General features: G+C 53.8%; 1 protein-coding gene across 7 annotated transcripts in view; it reads left to right on the plus strand.

Annotated features, from left to right (window-relative positions):
• The first annotated feature begins 5,645 nt into the window (after positions 1-5,645).
• The window catches only part of Tcf7 (transcription factor 7), a 30,177-nt gene continuing 14,168 nt past the window's right edge, over positions 5,646-21,654 (plus strand). For 2 of the 7 annotated variants that reach the window (XM_087910654.1, XM_087910650.1), the window contains exons 1-3: positions 5,647-5,989; positions 6,140-6,206; positions 6,656-6,780. In XM_087910654.1, coding sequence (XP_087766780.1) covers positions 5,738-5,989; positions 6,140-6,206; positions 6,656-6,780 — 444 coding nt within the window. In that variant the 5' untranslated portion in view covers positions 5,647-5,737. Of the gene's footprint in view, positions 5,990-6,139; positions 6,207-6,655; positions 6,781-21,654 lie in introns of all 7 variants that reach the window. The other 5 variants (XM_087910653.1, XM_087910648.1, XM_087910652.1 and 2 more) reach the window with 4 other exon arrangements.

The following is a 21,654-nucleotide window of genomic DNA, read 5'->3' on the forward strand; positions in this document are numbered from 1 at the left end:
GTTTGTTTGTTTTTGACAGGGTCTCACTGTATATCCCTGGCTGGCCTGGGACTTGCTATATAGACTAAGTTGGCCTCGAACTCACAGAGATCTACCCTGTCTACTTCCTGAGTGCTGGAATTAAAGTCATGGACCACCATGCCCAGCCATTGTGCAGTTTTTTGTTTTGTTTGTTTTTTGCTTTGTTTTGGTTTTATTTTATTTCTTTTTGTTTTGTTTGTTTGTTTTTCAAGACAGGGTTTCTCTGTAGCTTTGGGGCCTGTCCAGGAACTAGCTCTTTGTAGACCAGGCTGGCCTCGAACTCACAGAGATCTGCCTGACTCTGCCTCCCGAATGCTGGGATTAAAGGTGTGTGCCACCACTGCCTAGCTGCAGTTTATATTTTTATAATAGTTCTTGGTATTGCATAAAACTACCACTATCTCCTCTCCTCCCCTTCTATATTGGGCAGGACCCAAGGCCTCACCACAGTCATGCTAGACAAGCACTCTCTCATTCAGCTGTACCCCCAGCGATCCCACCTGCTTTTTGAGTTTTTTAAAGACAGGGTCTTGCTAGGTTTCCTGTCCTGTACTTGGACTCACTATGTAGCTCACCCTGGTCCTGCAGGGATTATAGCATGGTCTAGCAAGCCAGCTTTCTTCCTTATAGCTGTTTTATTATTATTATCATTATAGTTTATTCATTTATTTATTTTGAGACAGGATCTCACGTATTCCTAGCCGATCTCCAACTAGCTATTTAGTCAGAGATGATTCAAAGGACCTAAACATAAACACACACACGACTTAGCACTTATATTATATATGTATGGGTGTTTTGCCTGCATGTATGTCTGTACCATGCTCATGCTGGCGCCTGCAGAGGCCACGAGAGGGTGTCAGATATCCTGAAATTGGAGTTACAGATAGTTGTGAGCTACTGGGAACCAAACTGGGATCCTCTAAAATAGCAGACAGTGCTTTCTTTGTTGTGTTTGTTAGTTTGGTTTGGTTTTTCGAGACAGGGTTTCTCTGTGTAGCCCTGACTTCCTAGAACTCACTCTGTAGAGCTGACTGGCCTCGAACTCAGAGATCTGTCTGCCTCTGCCTCTCAAGTGCTAGGATTAAAGGTATACACAACCACTGCCCAGCACAGCCAGTGCTTTTAACCAGCTCTCATATTTTAAAAAACGTGTGTGTGTGTGTGTGTGTGTGTGTGTAAACCGAAGGACGACCTCAGAGGTCATTCTCAGGAGCCATCAACCTCTTTAAATACAGGATATCTCATTGATCTGGAGCTCACCAATTGAACTAGAATGGCTGACCAGGAATCCTCAGTTTATGTGGTGCTGGGGACTAAACCCAGAGCTTGAGGCCTGATTGGCAAGCACTCTACCAACCGAGTTACATCCCAGCCCTCATCCTTCTATATGAAAGAAAAAAATGGCTCCCTACCACTTCCTGCTCCATTTCTAGGCAGCCACATCATGCCACGGTATCATTGCTGCTGTGTGTGCTACCCAGTCCCCCTTACTAACACACACACACATCCTTACATCACATCCCCCCCCTTACACACAGAGAGAGACACACACACACACAACTTCCACAGAGTTTCTAGGAACAGACAGACCTGAGTCTGCCTCAGGGACTGTGTTGCTCTGCCTGGAGAGAAGTTCGCCCATGGGGACGGTCTTTCCAGGAGCCTGCAAACACCCTGCAGGCGGCTCCTGGCAAGTCCCAACAGGATGACAAGTGGGCTGGCAGGCAGGAAGAGGGCTGCTCTCTGCTTGCTCCTGAGTCCCTCTCCCTGCTGTAATTTACTCAATCCATCTGGGGCTCCTTTGAGCCATTTTCTGGAAATGCCACATTTCAAGGATCCCCCTGTTAGAAAAGGTCAGAGAGTTCATGAGGGCCTTTCATGTTAAAGGAACTTGAAAGGAAAGGAGAGGAAATGTGTATTTTCAGCCTTAGCTATGATTAAGTGGGCTCAGGCCATGAGAACAGTCAGATGATTTACATGGCATTACATGAAGAGCCAATTAGCCTAACAACTTCCGAAAAATATCGAGCTCACGAGCACCCATTTATTAGAGCCTTGGAATGTGCCAGGCTTTGTGCGGAGCTCTTTACTAGGAGACAGTGATTCACCCAGCCACATGCTAGCATGAGGGAGAGGCAGGCCCAGATAGACACCCATTCCACCCACGGGGGTGCTGAGGCGCTGAGAAGGCCAGTGATGTGTCCGTCCTGGGTCCCACGGGGTACAAACTCTGGAACTTCGTTTCTCCAGCTGCTGAGCCTGATGGGGTCCTTTGACTCCAACCTCTGAGGCCCAGCAAGCTCACCTGGTTCATTTGCATAAAGATGAAGTCCCTTTTACACCCGTGGCTTGGCCACAGAAAACTTAGATCTCCCCCAGAGTTAGTCCGGTCCTCCAACCCTGTGGGAACTTCCAGGAGAGTCTCCACCAAAGGACTCAGCCACCGAGATGCATCATTCTGAGATATCCCCTCATCTCTTTGACACAGGATCCAGAATGATCATGAGCTTCTGATTCCTGTGCATATATCTGCTGAGTCCTAGAACCAGAGACACGAGCTACCACCCTCAGTTTATGTGGGATCAAACCCAGTGCTTCACATACGCTGGGCAAACATTCTACCAGCTGAGCCACATCCCTAGCCCTCTAGCCCTTCCATGAAGTAAGAATCCCCTCAAAATCAGGCCCTTCTATTAGCAATAGCAGGTTCCTCAGCATCTTGTTTGCCAATGCCACTCAACAAATCAGATGTTCCTTCCGAGCACTCAGGAGGCAGAGGCAGAGAGATTTCTGTGCATTCGAGGCCAACCTGGTCTGCAAAAGATGTTCCAGGACAGCCAGGGCTACACAGAGAAACCCTGTCTTGAGGGGAAAAGAAAGTTCCTCTGAGATCCAACCGGGATCAGTCAGTTAGGCGTGCGTTCTGGGGTCTGACAGCCGGGAGCTGGAAGCTCCGCTCGGCACCCCTCGTTTTGAAGCTGTGACAGCTTGGGTGACTCACACAACCTCTCTGAGCTTTAGTTTCCTCCTTAGTAAAATGGGGACAATTGTCACCGAGTCACAGGGTTCGGTAATGATTAAATGAGGTGATATGTGTGAAGTTCCTACCGATGCTGGTGCAATCACCTAGGATATGAAGTCACCTGTCAGGTGATGATCAGGGACTCAGTGCTGTCTGGGCAAGGGGCTCCTGCTGGGAGATACCTGCCTATTTATTTATTTATTTATTTATTTCCTATAGACTCTCACTGTGTAGCCCAGGCTGGGTTAGCTTTCCACACCCAGATGAATTTCACCGCTCCCACCTCACCCACCCCAAAGCCACGTTGACCGCTCCAGGTCTCTTGATCCCACTGCGCCTGCACCACTGCCCACCATCTTGTGTGAGAGCACAGCAGTGGCTCTTCAGCAAGCCTTTAGACTGAGCTCAGTGAGGATGGGAGGCGGAGGTTCAAACCCCCCCCACACCGTCCCCCTCCTCAAACTTCTAGGCTCCCTTCTCGGCCACCCCCTCACTGCTCATCCCGATGGGGGGGGGCGGTGGGAGCCAGGATCCCTCAGGGCAGTGGTTCCCAGGCCTGGGGGTTTTCACAGTTCTATAAAGTCATCCCATGACACTTGAGGGTGAGAGAGAGAACAAATCAAGAAAAAGTATATTTTCTTTTGCCAAATAAGGGTATATAAAAAATTCCCTTTCACTGCCGTTTGAGGATAGGCTCCTGCGCCAATAAAGTAGAACGGCCTTGCTCTTTGATAAAAGGGCAACACCAAGCTGGAAAAAAAAAATTACTCTGAGAGGGGCGTGGGAATCACACCTCCTCTTCCCCGACTTTTCTTAGTGGATAGAGAAATTCGACCCTTAATGGCCTGTGTCAGTTGGGACGTCATGGTCTGCCAAGTAGCGTGGAAGCAACTTTGCCAGAACTGGAGACTCCCACAAACACAGGAGAACCCACAGTGCCGTGGCTTAAGATGATCTCGATTCCTGTGCAACTTTCTCATAGAGGTGCTCACCCCAAAAGCAGCCCTCGGAGCTGAGGTCGACCTGGGACCTTTCCTCTCCTGTAGCTTTCCGTTGGAGCCCCTGCCCTGCCCCCAATCTAGAGAGGATGGGGTCTAAACCAGCAGCAAGTTGGCACCTGCGGGAAGAAGACTTGAGAGGCGCCAAGGGCGGGGTCTGCACCGCATCTCTATTGCCAAGCTGAGTACTAATGGCCAAGCTCCCCAGCTCTGGGGAGGGGTAAATTGGGCATCCCGGCCAGGATCTGGAGGACCCAGAAGTCCCGCTGGCAGGGCGCTGATAGGATCAGAGCGCTGAGAAGCAAGGCTCTGTCTCTTTGATCCTTGGCCAGGCAGGCTGGGCCTGGACCGGGAGGGGCGGTGCGGCTGTCTTCCGGCCGCCTTTGCGCCGCTGCCAGGGGTCCTGTGGGGCCCGGAGCCGGAGAGGCGGTTAGTGTCCTCCTCCACAAATTGCCCTCTGTTCCAACTGCTCTCGCCAGAGGTAGAAGGGTCCACACTGACTCCAACACCGAAACGTGCTTGGGGCGGAGGTGTGTCCGCCTCCAGTTTACTGCGTCGCTTTCCAAAGGGCCTAGTGTCCTGCAGAAGCAGTGACCGCTCAAGGCCACCCGTGTCCTGGAGGTTCGCGTGGACACGGCCCTGGGAGACAAGGAGATGCTTTTTAATTAGCCTCAGGGTCAATGGGCTCTGGGATGCTACTTCCCGGATTGAGCTGCTGCCCAAAGAGCCCAAGACCGAATCGCGTGGCCCACGTGGCCACCGGAAGTCTCAGTTCCTAAGCAGCAGGTTCTAGGCGTCGAACTTCGTTGGGAAAGTCTTAGCGGGGAGGGGGGGGGGCTGCTGAGTGGCTGGAGAGCCGGCATGAGTGGTTACGATCCTTCCTCGTCCTCTGAGTCTCGGAGTTGCCATGCCAGATATTTTCAGTGTTTGAGTTGCACATGCAACAGACGCTCAATAAACGTGAGGTGCGAATGCTTGTGCCAATGTTGGCCGGAGGTATGGAATAAAATCCCCGGTCGGCGCAGGGATGGTGAAAGAGGCAGGTGTGTGTGTGTGTGTGTGTGTGTGTGTGTGTGTGTGTGTGTCCATTCTCAGCAGACCGGAGAAGCCCTAGGGCAGAGAGGGGTGTGTGTGTGTCTGGGTCCATCCTGCACCAGCCCGGACCCCTAGGAAGCCTCTAGATCAGGCACAGAATGCCGTTCACACTATGGTTCCAAGCCACCTACACATCCCACGGGTCTAAGGAACCGCATTCTCCGCAGCGGGAGGAGAAACTTGGGCGCAAGTTGTGGCTATCTCGTAGGTAAGGAAGCGAAGTCCTACGGTTTCGTGACGGACTTCAGGCTAGGAATAGCTCGAGGAGAGCGAGCCCTTTAAGACTATGCCCAGTAGGCCCTGTCCCCGTCTCTCCGGGGAGAGGAGAGGCGGGGCCTGGTGCGTTAGCCCCTCCCACCTCGGCCCCGCCCCGGCGCCCGTCCCGCCCCCGGCTCTCTGCCCGCGGCGCCTTTGATGTTCCGACCCGCCAGCTCCCGAAGCCGCTGTGCCCCGCGCCCACTGGCCGCTCAGGCGGAGTCAGCGCGCGCTCCGCCCGCCGCGCTCCGGGCTCGGAGCTCCGCACCCTGGGCTCGCCGCCTCCCGGGCCGCCTCCGCGCCCCGCGCCCCGCACCCGGCTCCCCGGCGGGCGCAGCGCACCATGCCGCAGCTGGACTCGGGCGGGGGCGGTGCGGGTGCTGGCGACGACCTCGGCGCGCCCGACGAACTGTTGGCCTTCCAAGACGAAGGCGAGGAACAGGACGACAAGAGCCGCGACAGCGCCGCGGGCCCCGAGCGGGACCTGGCTGAGCTCAAGTCCTCACTGGTGAATGAGTCCGAGGGTGCGGCCGCAGGCGCCGGGGTCCCGGGTCCCGGCGTCCGGGTGCACGGAGAGGCCGAGGGAGCGCCCGAGGTGAGCCCGGCCCGCTCCTCCCCGGAGGGCCTCGTCCAGGGTTGGGATAGAGCGGACCCGCCCCCCGCGCCAGCGGCCCTCGTGGGTCCCATCCCCCGGACCCCCTCGTGTCTCCTCCGCCCCTCACGACCCCTCTGCTTCGCTTTGCAGGCCCTGGGACGAGAGCACACTTCGCAGAGACTTTTCCCGGACAAACTTCCAGAGTCCCTAGAGGACGGTGAGCTCTGAGCGGCTCGGGAAGGCGCTAGAACCCGGGGTGGGGGGAGTGGGGGGCGGGTTTCCCGGGCGCCGCTGAGCTAGAGTCACTTCCGGTGCCCTGACCTTTATAGGAGTAAACAGACCCCCGCCATCCCCGCCTCCCCTTCAGCCCAGGTGACTGACTTATCCTTTGCCTTGAGGAGCCAGCCTTGGCTAAGGTTCCCAGACGGGAGGGTGGGGTGAAGAGTCAAGTCCCGGCCTCTAAGTGGAGGCCTGGACTCTGGGTTTTTCCCCCAAAACTTAGCATTGCGAATATTCTCACCCTTTCGTCGGTCCCCGTTCCCTATCAAGTCACGAACTTGAAAGGGACCCCTTGGCAGTTTTTTTGTTTTTCTCTTGATCAGACAGCTTTCAGCCCTTAGGAGCAGCTGGCTGGGCTGGTGTCTGACCCAGCTGTGGTTTTTCCAGGCCTGAAGGCCCCGGAGTGTGCCAGCGGCATGTACAAAGAGACTGTCTACTCAGCCTTCAATCTGCTCATGCACTACCCACCGGCCTCCGGAGCAGGGCAGCACCCCCAGTCTCAACCCCCGCTGGTAAGTGACCCCAGCAGTCAGGCCCAGTCATGGACTGGCTACTTTCTTGCCTATGCAGATGAAGCTTGGATGAAAAAGGGACTTCTGCCCAGATTGAGAATTCCTAGATGCCCTTTTCCAGTTCATACTCAGTGAAGTCTGACCCAAAAGGAGAACTCTGGAGTGCCTGGGCTGCACGCTCCTCACCAGCCGTTGGCCTTTGCCCTTCCAGCTTGCCCATGCAGGTCCTGTGTTGAACCGTTGCTGGGGTTGGGGGATCGGGGTCTTCTGAAAACTGTTTGGAGCTGAGCCCAGTATGCTTCCCTAGCGTGATGTGCACACTCTGAACAGGAGCTTTGCGGTTTGCTTTCACCAGAGAAGCAAGGGAGCTCTGGTAAGATGCATGGGTAGAAGACCTAATCTTTTCCGGTTCGTACTAGTGCCTCAGGAGCTACCTTCACCTTCCCACCGTGTCCTCACTGGCAATACATAAAAGCCCTTGCTGGGGACCCTTGCCATGCCTGGCCTCACACACACCAGAAAGGCTTTGATAGATGTGCTGCAGATCAGGGGTGTTGGTTGGGGGTCAGCTGCATGAATTATATGGCCCTTTGCTGCAGGTAGAGCGCGAGGAGCTGCTTCTGAGCTGGGTGGCAGCAGAACACCACTTTTGAGAGGGTCCTAGTAGGATTCTAGACTGTCCTGAGTTGGGGATTAGGTATACGGGAAGCATGGAGGTCTGTTGGGTGTAGCCATAAGCCCAGTGAAGGTTGGGGGCCTAGGCCAGAGGCTGGCGAGTGGCAGGATCCATGCAGAAGACAGGAAACTAAGAATGGTGGTTCTGAGAGCAGCTTCCTACTGCAGCTTGTGGGCAGTGAGAAGATAGATGGAGGCTATTCTCCAGGAACAAGCTTTGGCTAAGATTCCCTGCTAGGAGGGTGGGGTGGGGAGTCTGGGCCACTTAGCAGAGGGAAATCTGGACATGGACTCCCATTCTTTACCTGTAAGCTGTGTGGGTTGGGTGTGTGGCCTGCCTTTCTGCTCTTGGGTGACTTGGGGTGTATGAGGTGCTTCTCTTGTATGTGAAGAGGTGGCTGGCTCCTGACTCTGCCACTTGCTCTAGAGACTAGTTCTGTGTGCAGGCAATGTTTAACAAAGATAACCTTGTAAAATCCCCTAATGGGTGTAAAGCTATTGATCTGGGGGCCAGTTGATATAACCTACCAGTTTGAAATCACTGGCAAGATTTGGGCTGGGACTAGGCTCACTGTAGTAACCATGGCTAGACAAAAGGCAGCGCCCCCAGGACTTGCCTGGCAGGGTCGGTGTTCAGGACTGCCCAGCAACACAGGGAGAGGGCAGTGTGATTTGGGGGTTCACTCATAAATTGAGCCAGAGACAGGAGATGCCTCGAGCTGCCAGCAATCGGCGGAGGAGGCTAGTCAGCCTAGGGGTGAGGGTGGCAGGATGCAGAGAAGCCCACGAGCAGACCGGTCAGGACCAGTAGCACTCACCTGGCTTCAATTTTGCTTTGGAGCCCTTCTCAAGCTGCAACAGATGGATAGCTGTGTGTCACTGTCCCCCGCCTTGCTTCTCAGCCACTGTCTTCACCACTGCCTCCTGGTGACATGGGAGCGGGAGGACAGGCTCTGGTACCGATTTTTTGGCCATAGCATTGGCTGCAGAAAGACAGAAACAGGGGCTTGTGTTGGAGGGATGCTGGGTTAGGGCAATAGATGTGCATGAGTGTAGAGAGACTATCTTTTGTTGTGTGTGTATGCATGCGTGTAATGTATCTGAGGACATGAACACTGAAGCTAACTCCGTGAAGTCTATTCTCTCCACTTTGACATGGGTTCTGAGGCCGGGACTCAGATCATCAGGCCTCCACAAGTGTTTTTAGCTGCTAAGCTGTCTTCCTGGCCCACGAGAGTCTCTTAAGCAAACCCGATAGAACACAGCAAATAAAAGTTAGAAAAAAGTAAAAGTAGCTTGCAACCCATGAAGAACTGTGTGGGTGTTTCAAGTAGAGCTTGGTTTTACAAAGCAGAGTTGGTCATCCCATGGTTTGGGAGCACGTTTGTCACCTGATTTCAAGGCTCACTTGTGTGGTGCTGGGAAAGACGACCTCATTCTCTTAACAGGTAAGGAGTGCCTTGCAGGGGCCCCAGGGCAGGGAGTCTTCTGCCAAAGTTGATCTTTTCCCACACTCCTCTGTAGGAAGACAGGCGGTAAGCCCCGCCAACTGGCCTTGCACAAGGTCCTCTTCTCTCTCTGCCCAGCCTTTCCTGAGGGCATGCAGGAGATCAATGGTTATATTGAGATGCCCAAGACCAATGGGTAGGCCTCCCTGGGTATCAGGGAAAGCCTGCTCCAGGGACCTTCTGTGTCCACGTGGCTACCACATCGGAGGCATCTAAACAGGCCAGCTTGAGCCTTGCCCAGAGCAGTGAGCCACATGCCTGACTCACAGCCAGATGCTGTGGAGCACAGACTCTCACCCCCTGCCCAATAGCTTTTTTGGTATTTTGGCTTCTTTTACACCTTCTCTAAGTTGACTCCTCAACTAGGACTGGTGGGCATCTCCTGTCAGCTTGCGGACAGTTAGTAGTCTAGACCCATAGCCAGGAGTTGTGGGGGTTTTGTCTGTTTCTACATGCGTGTGTGTGTGTGTGTGTGTGTGTGTGTGTGTGTGTGTGTGTGTGCGCTCACACATGCTAGTGCATGTGTGTCGAGGTCAGAGAACTTGGGAGAGTTGTTTTCCCCTTTCATGTGTGTCCCAGGGATCAAACCAAAGCTGTGTCAGGCTTGGCAACAGGTTTCTGCTTGGTTTTTATCTTGTGTCCTCTGATTTGAGACCCAGAACAGAGTTGGGGTAAGGAGAACAGGGAGCACGCCAAGGCTCTGGGGTGCTGGGGTGGGTGCTGGACTGAGTAAGGTGTCGTGCCTTAGGGAACCTCGGACAAATGGCTTTGTGGGATGGTGCCATCCCAAACAGGGCAGAGAGGCAACATGAATCCTTGGCCTTTCGAATGGGCTCTTGTTGGAGAGCCTATAACCTGGAATGGCAAATCATCCAAATGGCAAAATCCAGAACAGTTAGACAGGAGATTTAGTTAGTTAGTGGTTGCCAGGGGTTGTAGGCAGTTGAGAATGGGAGTGGGGACTGCTCGTGGCTGTGGGGTTTCTTTGGGGGAGATAAAGATGTCATAGAGTGAGATGGTGATGGCTGCTGCACCGCCCTGCATAGCTACAAAAGCCACAGAACTGGTTGCTTTAAAGTGGTAAGTTTTTACAGTATGTGAGTTACTTCTTGTTTCTTTCTTTTTGTTTTTTAAAGCTGAGGCCTTTGTCCGTGGCAGAGGCCACATTTCCCTGTCCCTAGTCTCCCTGCAGCCCTCTGGTTACTTAGGTATGTGCTCATCTGGAGGGCCTAACAGCTGGTCCTGTTTGGGAGACACAGGACTCGTCCTTGGGTCCCTGGGCTCCCTGTCAGAGCTGGGTGAGGATTGCCATCAGCCTTCTCCGCAGAGGGGGTTTGCTGCAAGCCTTAGTGGTGACTGGGTGCCAGTCTAGGTCACAGTGAAGCTTGTTAGGGGGAGTTAGGTGGGGTGTGGCGCCAGGATGCCACATGACCATAAACAGATTGACCCCAGGAATGCCCAGCTATTTCAGAAGGCCGGCTATGGCTGTGAGGGATTCCAGTGAGCAGCCTTGTAAGCCACTGGCTATTCAACAGAAGACAACAGGGAAGGGCCAGCATGCACTGGGGCCTCCCTCCAGAGAGCTGTGTGGCTCAGAGATGCGTCTCTAGATACGTCTCAGACCTCCCTGTTCTTTACTTTGTCAGGCCACCCACCCAGTATCTATCCTGTTGCTTCTTCTCGATGGCAGCAGATGCCTCCTCCAGGGTCCCCTTGCCTCCCCATCCGTCCCTGACGCATATGTTAACCAGCAATCACACAGCAGTGAAAGGGTTCCTTAGGAACCTGGGTCAGCTCTCATCATCTCTTGTCTCCTTGAACCACCTAGGGCTTCCACTGCTTGCTGATGAAAGTCTAAACCACTGCAGCCTGAATGCTGAGGCTCCCCATCTCCCCACAGTAGCCAGCCCCATGTCCTTGTGGGGCCCATGCCTAGAGATCCCCCCCTTACCTCCAACTTTCGCACTTGTGCCCCCAGCTTGCTGTCTCTTCCCTAACTCTTCGCATGGGTACCACCTTCTCATGCCTCATTCAGGGCTTACTTCAGCTGTCTCCTCCAGGAGCCTCTGACTAGTCGGGCTCAGGGCCTTGGCTCCCTGGCAACTCCTCAGAGGGCACTGCTTTCCAGGGCACTTGCTGTATCCGTCTGTTCATGTCACCTGGTTTCCCATCTGAACAGTGGACTAGCAAGCACCCTTCTAGAAGCAGAGCGAAGATTTACAACTTCGCCAGACAGGTGCCAGGGCATTTGGGGGCAGGCATTGACAGTGGTTGACCATGGCTCTCCTGGGCCCAGGAGTTGTTCATGGGCCTTCACATAGCTTCCCATCTAAAGGACCATGCTTCCTCTTCGGGCGAGAGAGAGGTCTGAGTCCTGAAGGTATAAGGCTCACGCTCCTACATGGCACCTGTCCTCCTTAGGGGTTCTTGGGTGGGATGCGCCATTCTTGAAAGTCCCCACCACCACCACCACAAAGGTTCAGTCCATATATAGCCCTCATTCAGAATGTGAGGAAATCAGGTTTTGTAAGGAAAAGGGAGCAGAGATTTCCTGTCTTTGGCTGCTGAGCCATTTGCAGGCCTTTTCCTGGCCCTGCACACAGAGGCTCCCGGTTTGGAGGGCTCTGTGGAAGTATAGCCCCAGGCAGTGCCCGTATGGCTTCCAGTTCTTTACCTCAGCGTGGGTAAATAGATGATGCTCCTAAAGAGCAATATCCAGACTAATTCTGGGACCAGAAAGTAGTGAAGCCCAGGTCACTCGCTGTAGGTTTGGAGCCTGTGACTGCTCCCCAGCTCACAGAGCCTGAGCACCCCTGGACTGAAGTGACATTTTGTCTTTATTGCTTTGCACTCAGTGGGTGGGCAGTGGAACTTGAAGTTTCCAGGAACTGCATTTCTTTGAAGCCTGGGCGCGGGGGGGGGGGGGGGGGGGGATTGTGAAGGATTGGTGTGGTGTGTGGACTGTTTGCAGCCTCTCTCTGTCCCCAAGCTGGAAATCTCTGAGGGTGGCTCACACCTTGTTGCCGTTGTCAGGGTCAGGAAACACGCCATGCCATACAGATCCCTGCCCTGGGCTCCAGCTGCAGGGCTGCTTCTGAAGTCCTCTGGGAGGGTAGGGTGAGCTGGCTCACCGGGGCAGACGGTCTATATCCTCAGGCTGAGGCCAACACAAAGCCCTGATAGGGTGGTTGCTGGAACCAGTAGGATCCAGTGTGCTGCCCCAGCTCTGCCTGGTTCTGTGGTTGCTCTGAGCTGTGGGTTGCGGTGCAGTCACAGGAGGGTGGGGTGGAGGGTGCACTCGATAGTACCCACAGTTCTCCCCTGCCCCTGAAAGCAGCAAGGTTGAGTGCTAGGGGTGCCAGTTTGAAGTCCTATAACTGAGGTTAGATCAGGTCATGGTGGGCCAAGAGCGGGGGCAGGCAAGCCACAGTCCCTCAGAACCTCCTCAGACTGCTGTGGTCCCAGAGCCATGGAGTCACACCCCCTCACACCTTGTGACTGGTGTTTCCTGCCACTGTGTACAAACAAAGCTCCGTTGGAGGAAGCAGGTGTTTTGTCAGGTCACAGGAGCATCACCATCCCCCAGCTGTACCGTGCTCAGGTTCTCAGGAGCATTCCCATGCAGCCTCTGTTCCTGGTGGATATGGCCCCTCCCCAGCCGGATGGCCCCGGGAAGGTCACCTGCCACCCTCAGAAAGCAAGGATGCGAGGCTCCGTTCTCTTTGGGGAATGAGACATAACATATGAAATCCACAGTTGAGTGGAAGCTACACTGGAGGCCTGGGACTGAGCTGTGGCAGGCTGGGCTGGGTTCCCCAGGCAGCCAGCATCCCCTAGTAGCAGCCCCTGCTAGAACCTTGGGTCCACAGTCTTGTTCTGAGCCACATGGATGGGAGGTTACCGCTGCCCAGAGAGCTCAATCCTTGGCAAGACAGAGCTGCTACCCGAGAGTCCCAGCTCAGCTGAGGTTCTGCTCTGCTGGATAGAAGGCACAGGAGTGAAAGAGGCTGTGGGGGCAGCTGGTGAGGCTTCCTGAGAAGCCTGTGCAGCATAGTGGGAGGGCGCGCTGGGTGGAGCAGAGCAGAGCCGAGATGGGCTCGTTTCCTGTCACCTGGACAGACCCAATCCCAGGGTCCTTGAGGAGTGTGAGGTGAGGCTGGGGAAGGCTGCCAGTAAGGGGCTTTCATGTGACCTTGGGACCCAGGCCTCACTGGTTCCAGAGCCAGGGAGGGTGGGTGGGCACATGCAGTGGGCTGGCAGCCTTGGCAGGGCAGGGCGGTACCCACCACAGATGGTTTGGGTTGGATATGGAGGCGGAGGACTGTGGCAGGCAGAGCTGGCAGCTGGGGCAGGGTGGACACTGGGAGTGGCAGGGTGATTGGAGGAATGTGAGCAGACTGTGGGAAGGGTGAGCTCTAGGCTAGGGAGACCCAAGGGTGTTGGCCAGTGTAAGGCCAGAGAGCCTCCAAGGTGGGCTCTCTGTCCTTCAGCCCATTAGCCATCCAGTCAAGGTGGAGGAGAGCCTCTAACCAAGGGTTCAGCTAGCAAGACACCTGGGATTTAAGGAGGTCCCTGAACCCCTGGCAGTGGAACCAGGATCTTTCCCTGGGGCATGAGCTGGCTTTTTGGAGCCCGTTCCATATGGTGGGATGCCTTGCTCAGCCTTGATGCAGGAGAGATGTCTTGGTCCTGCCTCAACTAAATGTGCCAGGCTTTGTTGACTCCCCATGGGAGGCCTTACCCTTTCTGTCTGAGGAGTAGATGGGAAGTAGGGTGAGAGTGGGGGAAAGAGAGAGGAGGGGAGGGAGGGGGAATGTAGTTGATATATAAAATGAATTAAAAATTAAAAAAAGGAGGTCCCTAGAACTCAGAACATTTTCTGCTGCCTCCTTCAGGCAGTTTGTAGCTTCCCCTCACACACTGACTCTAGTGGTGCCGACCTTTAGTCCCAGCACTCGGGAAGTAGAGGCAGGTGGATCTCTGTTAGTTCAAGACTAGCCTGGTCTACATAGCAAGTTCCAGGATAGCTGTAACTAAATAGAAAGACCGTATCTCAAAAAAAAAAAAAAAAAGCAAAAAATACCCAAACAAACAAACAAAAAAATCCAAATGAAAACCAAAAGCCCACAACAACAACAAATCACCTAAAAACAAAAACAGACTCTAAAAAGATGTGGCTGGAGCTCGGTTGGTAGAGTGTCTGCCTATCATGCACAAAGCCCTGGGGTTGATCCCTGAGTTCAAGGAGCTCAAGGCCAGCCTGGGCTGTAGACCCTGTCTCAAAAAAAAAAAAAAAAAAAAAAAAAAAAAAGAACCCAAAAAAAAACAAACAAAAAACCAGACAAGCATGGCTTGGGTGGTTGGCCTCAGACTGGAAAGCTTTCTTAGCCTTGATGGGCTCATCATCTGTTTTATTGTGGTTCTCTTTGTTTTTGGTGGTATTGAGGATTTAAACAAAACCCCTCTACCACTGAGCTATATTCCCAGGTACCTCTTTTTTCTCTCACCCATTTGGTGTGCCCCTGGTTAACTTGGAACTGGCTGTGTAGCCCAAGCTGGCACAGAATTTGTAATGCTCCTCCTCCCTCTGCCACCCGAGTCCTGGAGTCAGTAGTTGTGAGCTACCATAACCGCTTGAATTTTTTTTTAATTTAAGATTTATTTATTTATTATGTATACAGTGTTCTGCCTGCTTATATGCCTGTACACCAGAAAAGGGTATCAGATATCATTATGGATGGTTGTGAGTCACCATGTGGGTGCTGGGAATTGAACTCGGGACCTCTGGAAGAGCAGCCAATGCTCTAAACCTCTGAGGCATCTCTCCTCAGTACCGCTTGTACTTCTTGAGATAAGGTCTCACTATGCTTCCTAAGCTGGCCTTGCACCCACTCTGGAGCACTTGCAGCTCTTGAGCTCCTCTGGTTTCAGCCCCCTGGGTAACTGAGATTACAGGCTGGTGTCATCAGCGCTAAGTAGGGTGCTCTCGCCAGAGGTTCTGTAACTAGCTACTGCCGCAGGTTCGCTTGGTACACAGGGCTTCTGGAGCAGCCCCTCAGGATGGAGGATGCCTGTCACTTGCTGAGGGCCTTTGCCTCAGCAGAGTTGGGAAGGGTGTGAGTTTGGGTCTGAGCTGCCAGGAGGCTGCTCTTGTGGCCTGTCCCACCCATGGAGACTGCCTCTCTGGACTGCACCCAGATTCTGCCTTAGAGCCAGAGCCAACCGGGTGACACAGCCTTCCCTCGAGGCCCCGACTCCACATCCAGAACTCCCTGGAGATCAGAGGAAGCAGACGCTGTCAAATAAATACGCTTCCTCCACAACCCCTCACCCCCCATTAAAACAACCACCTCCCTCTTTAAGGCCAGGGGAGCTGTCTGGGCCCCACACTGTCTGCTTCCAGATGACGTGTGTATAGCAGAGACTCCAGGCCTGGGTGGGCAGGTCTGGGCCCCAGGGGAACAATGGGTGTGGGCTCAGGATGTTCATGGTTAGCGCTGCCCAAACCCCATTAAGTCTGAACAGGCCTGGGGTCAGTGATGGTAGAGCACTCCCTTCAAGCTGGTTTTCCTTTGGGGCAGGGGGTTGTGGTGGCCTGTTGGCTTCTCTGGGTCTCAGTGTCCTCAATGGATGGGAATCATGACCCCAGCAGGATTCTTGAGGTTCAGACAGATAAACTAGAAAGGCCTGATGAAGTGGGCTTTGGGTAGGACAGGTGATAGGAACCCAGGATGGAGCCGCTGAGTAACTCTGACTTGTCTCTGGTGTCAGGGGCCCGGCCTCCTGGGCCGCCATCTGAAACGCATTACTGATGCTTTGTAAACTCCCATCATTCAGCCACATGAAAGCTTCAGACCTAAAAATAGCTGCTCCCTGAGGACGCCCCGCACTGGTGGGGCTCAGCTGACCTCTGCACACAAACCCTCTTCCATGCCACCTCCATTACCCAGGAGCCCCGAATGGCAGGGCTGTACATAACCCACCCACCCACCCAATGTGGGCAGCCAGTGCCTGAGGCTGCTGTATCTAGACAGGCAGCTCTTACTCTGCTGGCCAAGGCTTCAGGCCTGAGGCCTTACCAGGGGCAGACTGTCTGGAACAGGAGAAACGCTGCTGGAGGGTGTGTTGCAGACCCTTCCCTAGGCTTGTCCTTGCCTGGAATCCTGTGGGAGGCTCGTGAGCAGCAAGTGGAACCATCAAGGGCCAGCCTAACATGGACCTGGCCTAACATGGACCTGGCCACTGTCAAGTGTGGGCTAGAAGGGTCACTGGCTGAGGTGCTGGTAAGGGAAGGGTGGGCCTGTCTGATGATGGGTGGCGTGGAAAGCCAGCAGCAGGAGGGCCTCCCAGCTGCTAGCACTGACTCCTTGCCCTGCTTTCTGTGGGTTCCTCTCCCTATGGTCTCTGACCAACTGCAAACCACTCTTTTCTCTAAAAATAAACATGCTTATGGGATTGGGGGAGCTTTGTAGCTATCAAAGGAAATAATAGGGTGTTTAAGAAAATTACATTGCGTTTTAAATAACCAGCATGAAAGTCATTAAGTTTGAAGTTTCACTCAGATCAGATGGCTCTGTGGCCGCCTGGTGGCCAGGCAGGCAGAGGGTGGGTGGGCCTGATGCTTAGAGGCAGCCTGTGGGGAGCAGTGGGGTCTTTGCCAGGCATGGCTGGACACTTGGGATGTGCCGGTTGTGGCAGCCACCCCAGAGCGTGATGGTGGGCTTTGAAGCAGTGTGCAGCCCTGTGGCTGGGGTGTCGGGAACAGATAAAGCAGGGAGATCCAAGGCAAGAGGTTAGTTGCTCTGGAAGTGAAGCATGCAGGGATGGTAGCTTTGATCAGGAAAGGTTAGAGGGTCCAGACTGCATCCGCTCCTTTCACTCCTAGATTCTCAGCGTCCCACGAGGGCTGGCACTCACTAGGTGCTCAGAGAACAGTTAAACATCTCATGTATGGCAGCATAGCTTTTTTTGTGCTAGAACTGAAACAGTGTAGTTCCAAGTACTTGCCTGGCCTACTGGAAGCCCTCCCTAGGCTCAGTCCCCAGCACCGAATAAACTGGGTATAGTGGTAGACACTTATGATCCTAGGAGCAGACAGACCTTCAGGGTCACTCTCAACTACACAACAAGTTCAAGGCCAAGGCCCTGTTTGTTTAGGTTTGATTGGGAGTGGGGGGTGGGGGCGAGGAGGGGGGGGCTCTTTTGGTAGTGCGACTGTTGTATAAGCAGAAAGACCCGAGTTTCAGCTCCCCGGCACCAGTGAAAAGCTGACTGGTAGTATACACTTGTGACCCCAGTGCCAGGGTGCAGGCCCACGCTGACCCTGGAGCTTTCTACCCAGCCAGCCTAGCTGGTGAGCTCTGGCCTTCACGAGAGACCCTGTCTCAGAAAATAGAAAACGAGGAAATCTTTGGCCTCTGACTGTCATATACACGGGCACATATATGTAAACAGACATGCACAGTTCCTCGGGGGAGGTGGGGCTCCTAGAAGACTCGGTGGTCAGATCTGGATGTGGTCTCCTGCTGTCCATGCTCTGTGCTGCTTGTCTCCATTTGTTCTAGAATATGAGAGATGGGAACGGTGCAGGCCATGGAGCTGCATGGCTTTCCTCTGGCCCCAAGTCAAGAAGAGACTTGAGCTCTCCCTACCCCTCCTAGCTCTGGGCCTTGGTCAGGCTGGCCCTCCCCTTGGACACCTGGCAAGGTCAGTCCTCGCAGGGTTGAAGAAGGCTGCATTTCTTGGTTGGGAGACAAGATTCCAGAACCTTTTCCTCCTCAAAGAAACTGTCCCACGAGAACAGTCTGTAAATGACCCGTAAAGTTGAGCCAGGTTTGGTGTGTGGCAGAAGATAGTTAGAAATGGTCCACTGTGGAGTTTTCCTTGCCAGCTCGGTCCTCACTTAATCCAAAGCCTGATGCTAGGCTTCCCAGGCCAAGGTAACCCTTTCAGGGATGTCTAGGGTTGGGCTAAAGGGTTTCCTAGACCCCTTGTCCTTGGGAATAGCTGGGCTGCGCAGTTGAGGGCACCCCAAGGCCTAGGTATGACACCTAGGGACAAGTTTCTTGGGATCCAGAGCCTCCTGCCAGCTTCACGGGGGCATTCTGAGGACAGCATTTTTGGACTGTCCCTTGTGGTCACTGCAGGCCAGAGAGGAGCCAGAAGCCTGGTCTGCTGGTGACCAGACAGTGGTCCAAAGGACATTGAGGGCCTGCAGTCCCAACTTGGCATGAAACTGGTTTTCCTGAAAAGCCTTTGTCTAGGGACAGGACTTGCTTTTGTCTTTTTTTCTTCCTTTTGATCTTAATACAAAAATAATATTAGCAAACACAAATAAGAACTCACCAGGCCTCGGCACATTTCACTCTCTCATGGGCATTTTATAGACTGGGAAATGTGGACCCCAAGAGTGCAAGTGTTGGAGGAGGGATTTGAACCCTCCTCCTTCACAATGCCTTGTTGCTCTGTCGGTAGCATGCATGGTACAGGCGACTGGGTGCTTTTGCCTCACCCATGGGAGTTTGGTGTTCCGTGCCCTGTGCAGGAACACTGTGATTTTAGATGAGCCCCCTAACTCGGCCTCCTTAGGGGTTTCTTATCAGGGCTTTGTGGCAATTGGAACAGCCCAGCCCTACCCCTGCTTACACTGGCTGTAGAGATACGGGGAGTACTCTAAGGCAGGGAGACTTTAGCATCTTCTTTCTGCACCTTGTCTTGTGACTGTGTGGATGCACCTTGTCTTGTGACTGTGTGGATGCACCTTGTCTTGTGACCGTGTGGATGAATGGCTGGACTGAGTCTATATCGAGCTCCTGGGCCTTAATCCAAAGTAGCCTGGAAGGTCAGACCTGAATGAGCATCCTGATATGGCCTCCAAACAAAACAGTCTTCTTGAGGCAATCTAGGCATAGGCAGTTCAGGTGTCTTGGAGAGCCCTGTGCTGCCCTTCATGGATCGAATCGGGACCATAGCACAGGCTACCTGAGCATGCAGTCTCTAAGTTTCTTCTCTTCCAATCCGTCTCCTCAGCATCACCTTTTAGAGCTTCTCTGGGATCTCCCAGGCCAGCCTGAGCTAGAGTTGAGACCTTTTCTTGACCAACCTGCCCACCAGATTTGCTTGGCTGGGGACTGCCAGCGTAAGTGCTGCCCACGAGGTCTGGCCTCGTTCAGACTGGTCACTGCTTGCTGTGACACTTGAGTGGGTCCCTGGCCTGTGCTGTGCTCCACTGTCCTCATCTGTAGACGTCTTCATCTGGGAAACTGGTAGGAGTCTGGCATAAGGTGGAACTCGGTAGCCTGCTGGGCGTTGAGGAGGCCATTACTGGACTGGCAGGGACCACCAGCTCTAAGTCTGCCCTTGCTTTGCTGTTTTTGACCTCCCATCTCTACAAAGCCTCCATCTGTGCCCCCAGAGGCACAAAGCTTCTTTCTAAATTGCTTCAGTGCCTCCCTCTCCCTTTTGCTAAACCCAGACAGGGTTGAGGCCACATCTACAGTAGGCTTGATGTTGGACACTTAGGAGGAGTAGGGTGACTGCCTGCACTTGGAGCATGCCCAGCCCTAGGCTGCTTGCAGAATCCACAGACAGGGTGTTCTTAGTGTTAGCTAGCAGCTCAGCTGCAGCAGCTCCCGGAAGCTTCTATTTTCCCCTAAAAACATCCTGTCCTGAGGGGCGTTTACCTCAAAGAGGAGGAAGGAAAACACAAGCAGACGAATGAATAGAAACCACGAGAGAGGCCGTGGGCAAGGCCACTCAGCTTGTGGGGTTCAGCTCACTCTGGTGGTGCCTCTGGGCTGGGCTGGGTGGAGAAAACTGTGGTTTGCCAAGGCTGCGTGCAGGGACTCTGGTCCTCACCTCCTGTGAGACAAGTCCTGTTATCTGATGTCAGGGCCAGGAGGCTAGTGGACTAGCCACATGGGCTTGGCATGACTCTGCGACCATGGTAACAGCCTTGTTGCTGGTCGGTGGATCTAAAACCCTTCCTGGTCTAGGGTGTGGCCCAGCCATCCCCAAGCCCTTGCAGCTCTGCTGGCCCTAAGGCCATGGCCCTGGTTCTGTGGTAGGCATCTGGCGTAGGGCATTTGTGAGAGCTTATAGGTTGTTGTACCCTGGAGAGCACTCTGTCCTGGGAAGCTGGGGCCGAAGGAGCCAGGGCTCTCCTAATCGGTTCCTCCCAGAAGCCAGTCTGTAGTGTGTCTGCAGAAGAGGGTCTGTGGAACCTGCATCCCAGGAAGTTCATCCTCATGGGCTCAGGCACCAGGGAGCACCCCAATCAGACTGCTAAGCACACATACCCTTGGGGCTGGATGGTGATCCTATTGTGCTCCACATGAGGAACTGGTCACCTGTGTCTGACAATGTGAAGACAAGAAGTGAGAATTGGAGGGGACTTTTTCAGTGGCCACCACTGGATTGTTTAGGGAAACCAGCCTGCACAGTGTTCCCCAAGACAGAGGCTTGGGTGTACCTTTTCTTTCTTTCTTTTTATAATTTATTTGTACTTTAGGTGCATTGTCTGTGTGAGGGTGTTAGATTCCCTAGAAACCTGGAGCTGCAGATAGTTGTGAGCTATCATGTGGGCACTGGGAATTGAACCTGGGTCCTCGGGAAGAGCAGCCAGTGCTCTTAACCATTGAACCACCCCTCCAGCCCTGGGTGTACATTTTCTAATTAGAGCAAAGAAACCTGTGAGCCAATGGCAGGTCTAATTTTGACTTTCTGGTCATTCTCATTGCCAGAGTCCTTCAGCTGGATAGAGACGTGCAGAGAGAGGAGGAGAGCAAGGGACTCAGATGCCAGGTAGACTATCCTGACCCTACAGTGGCCCAGTTCCTGTACGCTGCTGTAACCCTGCATCCAGCCCCAGGCTTCCCCAGTACTGCAAGTCTTCTCTTTGAATGCGGGCCTATCTGTACCGCTTCTAGAGAACCAGCCTGGTTACCAGCTTCAGCTCAATGCCAAAAATTAAAGGCATAATCCCAGAACACAGGGAGGAGAGAAGGCAGGTAAGGATACGGCAGGGAAGCAGCCACATAAGGAGGGTTGGAAAGGCCTCCCAGAGGCAGTCTCTCTTATATGAGGTAGCAGCAAGAGCACCCCAGTCCTGTGTGGCTGGTGCAGAGTGAAGAAAGGAAAGTGGAGAGGAGTGTGACTATCTGGCATCCTTGGTGACCCTATGAATCCTTGGAGGGGCCCAATAGGCTGTGTGCTGTGGATGATATCCTCTCCATAGAGCCCCACCTGAGTGCCTGCCTGAGATGGGCGCCCCCTATGCTTATACTCCTCAGTTCTGCTGCTGTGCTGTTAGCAAACACAGTGAGCGGCCATGGCAGTAGCCCACCTTTGTGCTAGCGTCTGCGCTGAAGCACAGAGCCTAAGGAGTGAGTCTGCCTCTCCCCTTCCACAGGTGATACCTGGGGGCCACTTTCCAGCTCTGCAGGGTGGGCTGGAGGCAGCCTCTTGCCCTGAGGGACTTGAAGTCCTAGCTACACTGACAAGTGTGGGTGGGATGTGCAGAAATTTAGGGCACCAAGAACTCACCGGGTCTTTGTTCCAGGCCCTCAGAGAATAACCTGAGTGCAGAGCCTAGAGAGACGAGCTCTCTAGGATGCTCAGGCAGTTGCTTGCCAAGCTGGCAGAGCCAGGTTAGAGGTGGCTTAGGTCTGTGGAGGAGCCAGCATAGCAAGGA

Source organism: Myodes glareolus, chromosome 9, assembly GCF_982192425.1.
Source record: "Myodes glareolus chromosome 9, mMyoGla1.1, whole genome shotgun sequence".
NCBI classification, from domain to species: Eukaryota; Metazoa; Chordata; class Mammalia; order Rodentia; family Cricetidae; genus Myodes; species Myodes glareolus.